This window comes from Corvus kubaryi, unplaced genomic scaffold (assembly GCF_017639235.1).
Source record: "Corvus kubaryi isolate FWS band 111438036 unplaced genomic scaffold, C.kubaryi_AGA036_p1.0 split1-131, whole genome shotgun sequence".
NCBI classification, from domain to species: Eukaryota; Metazoa; Chordata; class Aves; order Passeriformes; family Corvidae; genus Corvus; species Corvus kubaryi.
In genome coordinates this window covers 13,775,499-13,787,062 of record NW_024582073.1, presented here as the reverse complement: position 1 = coordinate 13,787,062, position 11,564 = coordinate 13,775,499, and the positions used below count along the sequence as shown (strand labels likewise).

Sequence of the window (11,564 nt, the reverse complement as noted above, 5' to 3'; positions counted from 1 at the left end):
AAAGAAAAAAACCCCTGGATTATCTACAGCAAAGAGAATTACTTTTGTGCCCTGAATGATGTTGTGCTCGCCTGCCAGTTGCCATTTACATTTATGTTTAAGTTACCTGGTTTAAGACTTGATGGTCATGTTTCTAAGTCTGCAGCTTATGTAATGTGGTAAATATTTTTATTTTAGTAATTTTTTTGACATTTAAGACTGGGAAGGGGAGAAAGATTGCTACTTTTATGAAACCTTCAGTATTTCAGACATTGCTGTATTTTGTAATTCTAAGCAATATTGTTGAACTGAGAAATAATAAAATGCTTGTATTTTATATAATTCTGAGTGGATGTAAATATTAATGTAGCATGTCAGCAACTTCAACAACCTGAAATGTTAAGCCTTAAATGTAAAACACGGTACAGTGCAGTTCGAAAGGAGATGGAAATGCCTTTATAGCCTTGCCATGATGGTTTCTACCGGGCAGTTCATTAAGCACGGGCCGGTGCTGCCGCCTGTGCCAGTGGCACTGCCCGCGGCTCTGGCCCCGCTCTGTCGCTCCCGCCCGGGCCGCGCCAGCTCCGCCGGGGCCGCCGTTCCGCTGGGGGGCGCCGTCGGCCCGCGCGGCGCGGTGCCCGTCGGGAAGGAGGCGGTGCCATGGCGGCGGCGGGCGGGGGGCGGCCGAGGCCCGGGTCTCTCGCCCTGCTCGGGCCGGCGCCCGGCGCGCCCAGCTGCCCTCACGGTGAGCCGGCCTGGGGGGGACACCTCCTGGCGCGGGCTGTTTTGCAGCAGCCTTTGGGGAAGCCTTGTTCTGGATGCTCGGTTCTTGCAGCAGAGCCGTGAAACCGATCTGCAGATGTTCCCTATGTTATCGTGTCATCGCCTTTGTCCCTAGGTCCTACACTTCTGTTTGCGAAGACCAGGCAAGGAAAAGAGCAAGGAAGAAGATTCTATGCTTGTTCGGCTTGTAGGGATAGAAAGGATTGTAACTTTTTTCAGTGGGAAGATGAGAAGGTAAGAGAGCACTGCTTAAGGCTGTGCTAAAGGCTCAGGGCTACGAATGTGATCGGAGGTCTGGAGCAGCTCTCCTATGAGGAAAGGCTGGGAGAGTTTGCGTTGTTCAGCGTGGAGAAGAGAAGGCTCCGGGGAGACCTTATAGCAGCCTCCCCATACCTGAAGGGGGGCCTCCAAGAAATCTGGAGAGGGATTTTTTGCAAGGGCATGTAGTGGTGGGACAAAGGGTGATGGCTTTAAACATAAAGAGGATAGGTTTAGATGAGATGTTAGTAAGCAGTTCTTTTCTTTGAGGGTGGTGAGGCACTGGAAGAGTTACCCAGAGAAGTTGTAGATGTCCCATCCCTGGAAGTGCTCAAGGCCAAGCTGAATGGAGCTCTGAGCAACTTGGTCTAGTGGAAGGTGGCCCTGCCCATGGCAGGAGGGTTGGAATTTGATGATCTTTAAGTCCCTTACAACCCAAGCCATTCTATGGTTCTATGAAGCATTGGGGATTTTTTTTCCTCTATTTAGCAATTTTAAAAGTATATTTTGTTGTGGAAATCTGTGGCAAGTGCTATTTTCTAAACTTGGTCTAATAGTTGGTATTTAGCTGAGCATTTATTTGTCAGGAGAACATGTTTCAAGTATAGCTTTCAAGGAAGGCTGTGTACATTTTGTGCAAAACTGGCACTTGTTATTCTATTGCCAAAACATATAGGAACTTTGCCGATGCTATGCAATGTTGAACAAAATTGGGTACTTCTGATCCCAAGATGTCGTTGTTTCCCCTGATTAAAATAGAGAAAATCTGTTGGATACAAACAATAGTGGGGTATACAGAATGCTGAGATGGTGGGGCTTGGCATGATGATCAGCAGTCTCAGAATATTTGCAGCAATATCTCTTTGTTGTTCATTTTGAATATCACTTGTATTATGATGTCTTTCGTTGTATTGCATTTTACCATCTCCTCCTTTAAGCAAAACAGTTCCATAAGTTTTGACCAAATGTCTTGAAACTTTGTTGTCAAACCATGAATATGTTTTGTGGGAACAAAGTAGAAGACTCGGAGAAGAGTGTGAAAGACTGAAATGGTAAATACTCAGGTGCAGATCATAACAAGGAGCTGTCATGCTTTTAAAATGATTTCACACAAAAGACTTGGGCAACATTTCTACTATCAGTTTTTCAGGATCAGATCATAGTTCTTCAGAGGGAACACAGCTGCTGGCACACATTAATAGAAAGTATGGCTCTTTCTATCTTCATCATAATAATGTTTTGAGTTTTTCTCTGAGTATTACGTGTGATAGAAGAATGAAATGCACAGTTTAAATTCACAACGAGAGGCTTGTGTTGTTTTGCAGCATGCCCCTGTGCTGCAGACACACTTGTTCTTCTGAAACAACAAACATGATCATTCTTCCTTGCAAAGTAGCTAAAGCATGAGACCTTTTATGCACCCCTTTTTTTCATGTTGAGATTTGATATACAACACACAACAGTAGCTGTTCGTTTTGTAACTTTTCATATACGCAAATTTTACAGGTGTCAAAAACTAGGCTTGCGGCACGTGAAGAATATAATAGAAACCATCAGCCTCCTTTTACACACAGACAGAACGTGGACAGGTATTGTTAGTGTATATTTTCTTCAGTAAAAATGAAGTAGTATGGGTATCTGAATGTAGAGATAACATTTCAGGTTTCTTTAAAATATGAAAAGAGGAATTTGGACAACTAAGAACTGTTGTACGGCAGTGGGAAGGAAATAGCATGAAACATTTAACTAGAGCACGGTATTTTCAATCCAGGAACTGGGGCTGTTGGATTTTTTTTTTTTCTGGTATGTATAGTCATTCTTATGTTAGTGCTCATAATGTGCTTACAAGACATCAGTAGCAATTTCTGTTAAAAAAATTATTCGTGACTTTAGTATGCAAAAGTAGCAGGCTTAACATTGTGAAAAGAAGCAAAGGTAACACAGTAACACATAATGTCTGAATTTTGTGTATAAATGTACAGTACTTTGCTGATAGTTGATGGAGTCTTCACTCTGTAATCTAGTTATTTCATGGAAATTCCCAGTATATTTGGTCAAAATACTTTATGCATTTCAAAGTGTCCTTTGAATATTTTTTCATCAATAATAATTCATTCTCATGGAGTTTTGCAAGAGCAATGTAAACTATGTTGTCTGTTTAAATATCTGAACTCCTAAAATATACGAAGCCCCCTCCCATAGCTCCCCTTCCTATCTTTGATAGAAGCTTTTTTCAAACTTTGTTCCCTATCGTCTTTTATATTTAAAGGTACAAGAATTTTGTTCTGTTGCCATTACCAAAGAGGAGGTTTTGCCAGGAATGCCAGCAATTGCTATTGCCAGCAGAATGGGAAGAACACTCGGATCACCAGTTCCTGTGTGATATCACCACTACCCAGTTGAAAAGTCCCAGTCAACTTCTATATCCACTGGAGAATAAAAAAACAAATGCACAATATTTATTTGCAGACAGAAGTTGCCAGTTCCTACTGAATCTCCTTATAGATTTAGGATTCAGACGAGTGCTCTCTGTTGGGACACCCAGGTACATCAGTGAGAATTGTTACACTTTCAAATAATGTTTCTTTCTCAAAACTGTACAGCTTACTAATGATTACATGATCAATGATTCTCCCATAATAAGAGGTTCACTATACTTTAATTGGTTGGGATTATCCAAACATCTAGTGGGGTCTAGCTTTGAATTTATACCAGAGAAGACTGTGGCACCAATGCAAATGACACACATACATGCTTCAGATCTCTCTGTTCCGTATAGAAGTGACAGTGAGTTTCTTAGTTTATGCTTTTTTGTGTGAGGTGATCCGGTAGGCTCCACTGATTTCTCATATTTTAAGACTAACCTATTTTTCTGACTCTGAGTACAAACCAAATGGAGTCATGCAAGTTTAGACTACTCCATTTTCTCTATCTGTTTGGTTTTACATTTAGTAAAGTACCAGGCATTCTCGTCTTGCCAGATCATTTCTGAAGCCAGCGATTTTGTATTAAATTTCTTTGTTCCAATTATACTTCAGAGTTCATGAAATGATCCAGTCAAGAGTATCACAAGAAGAAGAATTCAGTGTTAGAAGCCTTTTGCTGGATATTGATTTCAGGTAGGTTTTAGCAAATGTTTATCTATCTGAAGAACCTATACAAAGATGTGTATTCTTATTACTTAAAGAGATAAATTGGTGGTTGTTTTCCCTTTCTTGTCTCTGCATCTCTGTTCCTGTACACATACACAAATGACATCCAGTTGATGAGGAAAGTAAGTATACTTAATTATTTCTCAGAATTGGTATGTGTTGTCAGTTATCAGAACCCAGAGATGATGTTTTTCTCGAGGCCTGTTTTAACTATGTTTAACTATCCCCTTAGGAAAAATGAAGAGTTGTTTATGTTTCTCTACTACTATCAAAACTTATTTTACAGGTATTCACAATTCTACACAGAGGGTGAATTCTGCCACTACAACATGTTCAATCATCATTTTTTTGGCGGAGAGGTAAGGCCAAGTATTTATTGAGTGCTTTGGTAAAAAAATGCATGTTGTTGATGCAGAATTTTGTAAGAAAGCCATGGCTATCTAGTAGAAAACATCACGGAAAAACATGAATCAATTAAGAACATTTTAATAAAAGCAGCAATTAAGGTGTGTAAGCAACATTAATTAGCGTAAATTTAATAGGCAGCTTTAACTTTTAATTGAGTGGAAGAGAACTGCTGAAGAGGAGGCACTCTCATTCTTTGATTTTCAGTAATGTTTTTATATGTTAACTGAACAGGGCACTTGTTTTCAGTCTTTCAAATCTAGGTGGGTTTTTTGTGGTTGTTTTTTTTTGTTTTGTTTTGTTTTGGGTTTTTTGTTTTTTTTTTTTTTTAATGCTACTCAAGAGGAAATTCACCTCCACAAGACAGGAAAAAAGTTTCATCTTTAAAGTTGAAATTTCTACAGTGATCATTTCATTGCCAAAGACAATATGTTTACAGTTCTCGAATCTTTATTTCTGGAAATTAACTTCTGTTTCTTACAGGCTGCACGTGAAACTTGCAGGAAATTCTTGTATGAAGAGAATGGTGAAAGAGTCATTATGATAACTGATCCCCCATTTGGAGGTTTAGTGGAAGCACTGGCTTCTAGTTTTAAAAAGCTGATGGCAATGTGGAAGGAGACAGAAAAAGAAGGTATGTATTACAGCCAGATAGGTGGGTTGTGCTGTAACATCACTTTAAGGAAAAAGGACCTATTTCTAAGTCTGTGATTGTTGTTACTCAGGTGAATGTGAGCACACTTGTTATAATTTCTAGAGATGAACTATCATATATCTAATTTACTCTCCTGATATTTTTAGATCAGTAATGCCCAATTCCCAAAGTCTGCATTAAAAACTTTTCCCATTTTTTTACAAATCTGCTTTGCAATTAAAATGGACTTTAAAGGTAGAGAAAAATAAGCTGTCAAACCAGTCCTGTTTCTTAGCAGCCTAAGCTGGTATCAAGAGTTTAGTTACATGGCACTTACATCTCCATGTGTAAAATATGCCAAAACTTTGTTGCCTAAGAGAACTACTGCTTCTGCCCAGTATGATGTAGATATCCATGTTTATGTATTTGGAATGTTCACTGTAAATTTCTCATGCTGCATGTACTGTGTTTTTCTCCTATGTACACCAAAGTCTTTTCATTACTAGGTCATGACAACAAAGAGATGCCTGTGTTCTGGATATTTCCATACTTCTTTGAGTCTCGTATTCTTGACTTTTTCCCAAGCTTCAGTATGATGGATTACCAGGTACAGCTGAATCCAGTGAATCTGCTAAATATCAGTTGTGTGCAATGTGAACAGGAATATGAGTGAAAGCAGGTACAGCGGCATTCTTCTCTGTAGCTGGGCCTTGCTCGTGTGAAGCCTGCGTTCTGTATTTCTCTTAGTCATATCTGTGATAGCTTTATCGTGTTCCTGTTACGTATCTTTAACTCATCTGTCATTTATTCATTAACTTGTTTATTCTGCCAGGCTTTCAGTGTAGCAGAATTTGTTCTAATTCTGACAGGTGCTTGTTGCAGAGGTGAGAGGTAACTTGATGAAGAGTATTTCGTTTTTCACAGATGTTGAAATGTTAGTGGGTAGTGCCTGGCCCTGGTTAAAAAAAAAAAAAAAAGGGTCTTTCGTCTCCAAAACTGCTGGGATCAGAGTACAATTGCAATGATGGAAATGTTTGGAATTACTAAAAATTGCTTAATAAGTGAACTTGTCAGTGATAAAGCAATAATCTGGTATCAGCTTCTTCAATATTGTATCCATTCTGTACATAGTTTAAGCACACGTGCTGTAGTGTGTTTTGAGAACTTAGTCATGGGTATTCATGATGCTAAAGGTTTATTTTTTCATTTAACAGCTCTTCGTGAATTTTGACATTGATGTTCTGAAGAATGTATTTGTGTCTTGTAGAATAGAAATTTGTTGAAGAAAATTTTAAACTCATGCTAGGCTAGACTCTGCATTCCTGCCAGTGTTCAGAGCTTTTTGTGACAAGTCTCTGAAGGCGGTGCAGGAAAAAGCAGTGCTAATTGGATTAGCAACTTTGTAGTTACTCTGAGATAGGTTAAGATGTCACCACTTGTACTGACAAACGGAACAGTATAGATCCCTTTTTTTTTTTGACAGGTTGCTCTTGTAAACAACTGCAATGTTATCTTAGGTATCCCCTGCAAATGAGCAAAAGGGAATAAGTAAAATATGATTATTGAAGTATTGTGTGTCTAGCCTAATACTATGTTTGCACAAATTTACAAGTAAATGAGACAAAAAACTGGATGTAGAATTTGTAATCTGATTTGGGGTTAGAGTCTTCTGTATAAACCTGAACATTTCATAAGGCACATATAAAGATAATAAATATGTAAATAGCTCTTCCTGTGCTTAGCGTTTTAAGACTCTTTTTTATGGTTTTGTTTTTCTAGGTAGACTATGATAATCATGCACTATATAAGCATGGCAAGACAGGTCGTAGACAGTCTCCTGTCCGTATTTTCACGAACCTTGCCCCAAATATGATTGTGCTTCCTGAAGAAGAGGGTTATAGGTAAGATGTATTAATACTCAGGTGACTTTTAAAAGAGTGTCTTTGTTCTTAATTAAGGCATAAAATCTCCAAAGGAGTTTGGCATGGTGCTGTTCAGTATTGTCTTGCCTAACTTGGATGCCAGGCTTAAAAGCACATTTTTCTGTCTCATTCTAAAGTTGCATGTTATATGAACTACGTCTAGGAGAGCTGAAGTGTCTAAAATGACATTTGTATTTTCCAGTGTGGAATGATGAGATTCCTCATTTTTTCTGTGGGAAATATTGTCTACATCTACAAGAGAGATTTGCAGCTATGTCTGATAATCTGCTGTTAAGACAGTAGTTAAAAAATGAACACTAAGAGAAGCACTGAGTACAGAGGAATTTAGTTTCTTTTACTACTGATACTGTTGATAATTTGACTTCAAGCACTTGTATTTTACTGTGTGGATGTACTGTATGTAAATGGCCTAAGTGGTCATTTATGCATCAAAGACATAATCTTTAATTCAACAAAGTGATTTTGCAGTCCTTATATTTGTTGTTAAGCTTGTATAAAATTAATTGTTCTGTGAGCAAATAGTGGGCCAGTTCATCTTTTTCCCCAGGTTTTGCACTGTATGTCAGCGATATGTTAGTTCTGGTAACCAGCACTGTGAGATATGCAATTCATGTACATCAAAAGTAAGTATTTTCACTTCTTTCTGAATGGAAGTTTTAGAAGTAGTCAGATAACAACCTCTGTAGTACTTGCTTTGATAAAAACCTATTCTGATGCTGAGTTCCATGGGAAACCCCCAGCAGTTCAGTTTCATAGACTTATTACCTTCTCAGTACATCTTTCATAACTCACTGGGAAATAATTTCGCTTTCCCTAATTCCTTTGTGTTGGAAAAAGGACAGGACAAGTTTGCTACTTGCCACTTAGACCAGAGCTTATTCAGCTGTGGTCTGTTGACACATACATTTTTTCTTACGTTTTGAAGTTGTAGAACTTGCTAATTTCAAAATTTCATCTGTGGTTTTCACAGATTCTCAGGACTGTTGCTTCCGAGTTACAGTCCTTCCTACAGAAGAGTAGTTCCTGTAAAGAGTGGGGACCATACCTGAGTAGTTCTGTTTTAAGATGGAATCAGTGGGGGGCTTTAATAAATAAAACCATTTATTTGCCTTTTGTAGGATGGCAGACGATGGAAACATTGTGTTCTTTGCAAAAAATGTGTAAAACCCTGTAAGTACAGAAAAATATTTTCTAAATAAAAGTGCACGTAGTCCAAAGAAACTGAGATTCCAAACCAGAAGAGAAAATATTTTGTGAAAGAAGTAAAATGTAGTAATTCAGAAGACATAAAGGAAAAGTGTTAATTTCACACAAGTTGCTATTCTTTAGTTTTGGTGTACTTGCGCTATGTGGAAATGTAATAAATTCTTGTCAAGGCACACTAAATCCCATTTATGTTTATTATGGGAAAACTGAAATATTTCCATTTGTCATATAAGCATTTCCTCGTTTTGTAAACTTTGAATTTCATAAACAAGTAGGCAATTACTAAAATGTTCGAGAGATCATGATAAAATTATGTTTCATGCACAAATTTAGGTGTATTTATAGCTCTGTATAAATAGCTGAAGCAGTCATTTTTGTTACTGTTACAAGTCCATTATAACATTTGGACTATTTTTCTTTTTAAGATCACACACAGGGTAATAGTTCTAATGCCCAAATAATTCACACATAATTGCACAGTATGTCTAGTAATGTGATAAGGGACCAGAAAGTGACTCACATCCATCTCTGTAAAGCTAATCCAGAATTAAAAACGTGGTATTGTGGCCTATATTTAAAGCTTGGTTTCAGAATGGTCATTCTAAACTTTTCCAAGATCATAAATCATATTATGTATTTTGCAGCTTGGTTTCATTGTAACAATTGCAACTGCTGCACTCTTCAAAAGCACAGTTGTGAGAAGACTGACGTTGGCTGTTTTGTTTGTGGCAAGGCAGGTCACAAGCGCAGTGCCTGTCCCAGTCTCTCCCGCACCAGAACAGCTTGTCAGTAAGTGTGATATTGCATTAATACAGTAAAATACAGCATTCAGATGAGATGACATCTTATGTCATGGAATCAATTCAGAAAGAGATAATTTTTGGCTTTAGATGCTGATGTCAGTCTCACTATTGCCCACTTGCTGCATTGCTGGGGAGTATATACTGAAGGGAGGGTGTGATAAAAGTTCACTTACTGGGGCTTCCAGTTCCCCATCTATGGGTTTTCTTTCAACGCTGATTTATATGGATGGCAAACTTGGTGACTGGTGCATGGAGCTCTGTCAAGACAACTGAAAATTGATGTAATAGAACACTTTTATCCCCTTTTAATTCCTCATGAAAGGGCAGATAGAAGAGTCACTATAATGGTTTTATTGCTTCCTGTCTCTTTTGCTTTGTTGTAGCATATTTTGCTTTTTTCCTTCTGGTATTTCACATGCTTTTTGTAGCATGATCTAAATCTCCACCGTTAATGAGGGTCACATCAAATACCTTTTTTCTTCCATGATTGCCCTTTAGTAACATACAGAGCAACACTGTACACATACCTGTATGTATCAGAGAGCCAAATAAATGGTGTGTGGCTGTCTTCAGATGGAACTAACTGAAAACAGGAAAGGGGATTTGCTAAGAGATGATCCAGCAGATGGCTCAGTCTTTCCAGTTCGGGATAATTGATTGCACTTTTATAAATTCCTCTTCAGAGTAATGGGGTTTTCTGTGATTCTGGACTTGAATGGCTGTAGCAGGGGGAGTGCAAATCTTCCATCCCAAAAGCTGTGTGTTACACAGTGAGACTCAGACAATTACCCTCTTGGATCAGTATCCAGAGATTGACCAGGTGCCTGCTGGATGGTAGATGGGTACGGCTCTATTGCTTTGTGTCCTACTGATATTAAACCGGGTTTTGCTTAGGGAGTATTAGACACAAAAGGTAGCAATGTTTCATTTTATATATCTCTCATAAAAATTCCATCTCTTACTATTTCTTTTTCCTCTGCTAAAAAATTAAAAAGGATGGTAAAAGAAATTCATGAAACCTCATCTGGTTCTTCTGTCAAGGAAGGTACTATTCTGTCAGTTGTACCAGAATGGTTTAGTACTTTCAGGCCATCAGTTAGTTCTTTTGCTGATTCATTGCAGAAGATAACTTAGATCTCTTTTTCTAATAAAAATGTTGTATGTTTTGTTATAGTTATTCAGCGTTTCGCATTATGACATCTTTTGTCAGAGACAGAAAACAACCACTTGCCAGTTGTACTTAGGTCCTGTACTAATTGCAGGATGCTTCCTAATGGTGTTAAACTTTACGTACTTTCTTCTAAGCCTTTCTATTATATATTCATGCGTTATATATTAGCATGAAACTATGTATGTGCTTTTTTGTACTTGGTGAGTTTCTTGTTTTCAATATCTGTTTATATTTAAGTGCTGAATAAGTACATAAAATGAAAGTATAATAGCAATAAAGTGGACAGTTTTGGGAAGTGAAGTACCATAATGTTTTAAGATGGAATACTCCTTGTACTTTTTGTGACGGTACTTCACATATTGCCACAAAGTTTATATACTTATTTAAAATACCAGCAAATATATTTGTACAGAGAAGTGTGTTCTTCATTTTATTCTAATCTCAGTGTTCCTTTTTTGCTTTACAGGCCTGACAAAAAGAAAGGGCAGAAAACTCAAAAGAGAGTAAAGATGGGGATCTTTAGAAGATTAGCTATGAAACATGCCATATTCTCTAAGAAGAAAGTAAAGAATAAGAAAAAAAAGACATGACTTTTCTTGCTGCTACAGGGTTGCTAATTTTTTTTTTTTTATTGCCAGCCTTCCGTTCCATTTTCTAAAAGTGTAAATGCTAACATCCAAAATAAAACCGGACTGAATGAAAAGTGACAGTTCCTTTATTATACATCATTACTGGTATCAAAAAAAAACCCCCGAAAACAACTAAGTGAACTATGACAGCCCTTACCATGTGTCTGAGGTCAGGTACTGGCGGATGCTCTGGTTTTGTGTCGGTATTGGAGGACGTGAGGCAAGGGAGGAAGTGAGGGTAGGTGATGGGAAGGCACGAGTTCTAGGAATTCAAGCTGTGTTAGCTACAGTCTTCTCACGGGATGGCTTGTGACTTTTTAAAAATTTCTTTCCAAATCGAAAAGGGGCTTAAAAAAAAAGTATTTAGTACTAAATAGTACTTAGTAAGTGGGCGGAGCGGGAAGAGCCTGACCCGCCTCCCCGCGCCCGCCCGGGCTCGGCGCTGCGGCGGCCTCGCTGCCGAGGCCCGCCCCGCTCCCAGATCACCTCCACGGCTGCCGAGGCCCGCCCCGCTCCCAGATCACCTCCACGGCTGCCGAGGCCCGCTCCGCCCCGCTCCGCCCCTCCCCGCTCCGCCCCGCTCCGCCCCGCCCCGCCCCGC

The 11,564-nt window shown here is 38.7% G+C and overlaps 1 protein-coding gene and 1 long non-coding RNA gene across 5 annotated transcripts; one reads left to right on the top strand and one right to left on the bottom strand.

The window, feature by feature from the left end:
- The first annotated feature begins 241 nt into the window (after positions 1 to 241).
- Positions 242 to 11,041, top strand: ZCCHC4 (zinc finger CCHC-type containing 4). Of its 4 annotated transcripts, none has more exons than XR_006020465.1 (13): positions 242 to 724; positions 878 to 996; positions 3,290 to 3,565; positions 4,059 to 4,139; positions 4,459 to 4,531; positions 5,061 to 5,211; positions 5,718 to 5,818; positions 6,991 to 7,112; positions 7,702 to 7,777; positions 8,273 to 8,324; positions 9,005 to 9,149; positions 9,847 to 10,005; positions 10,801 to 10,885. XR_006020465.1 is itself a non-coding variant. In XM_042052960.1 (13 exons), the coding sequence occupies exons 1-13, from the start codon at positions 640 to 642 to the stop codon at positions 10,922 to 10,924; spliced, it is 1,488 nt and encodes a 495-aa protein (XP_041908894.1). In that variant the 5' UTR covers positions 613 to 639; the 3' UTR covers positions 10,925 to 11,041. The 4 variants fall into 4 exon arrangements, 3 of the variants coding, with proteins under 3 accessions (XP_041908891.1, XP_041908892.1, XP_041908894.1); XM_042052960.1 differs by lacking the exon at positions 9,847 to 10,005 and adding an exon at positions 2,527 to 2,609 and having other exon boundaries at positions 613 to 724; positions 10,801 to 11,041; XM_042052957.1 differs by lacking the exon at positions 9,847 to 10,005 and having other exon boundaries at positions 10,801 to 11,041.
- On the bottom strand, positions 6,133 to 11,533 carry LOC121676452. The gene is made up of 2 exons (XR_006020466.1): positions 11,121 to 11,533; positions 6,133 to 9,432 (listed from the first exon to the last, which is right to left on the bottom strand). It is a non-coding gene; the product is annotated as an uncharacterized LOC121676452 (long non-coding RNA).
- Positions 11,534 to 11,564: the final 31 nt, after the last annotated feature.

What these genes read in the sequence shown, in the direction of transcription:
- ZCCHC4 (XM_042052957.1), top strand. Translation starts at nt 449, where the DNA reads ATGATGGTTTCTACCGGGCAGTTCATTAAGCACGGGCCGGTGCTGCCG. An exon ending in GAAGGAGACAGAAAAAGAAG is followed by an intron (nt 5,212 to 5,717) that starts GTATGTATTACA and finishes TTTCATTACTAG; the next exon opens with GTCATGACAACAAAGAGATG. An exon ending in CCTGAAGAAGAGGGTTATAG is followed by an intron (nt 7,113 to 7,701) that starts GTAAGATGTATT and finishes CTTTTTCCCCAG; the next exon opens with GTTTTGCACTGTATGTCAGC.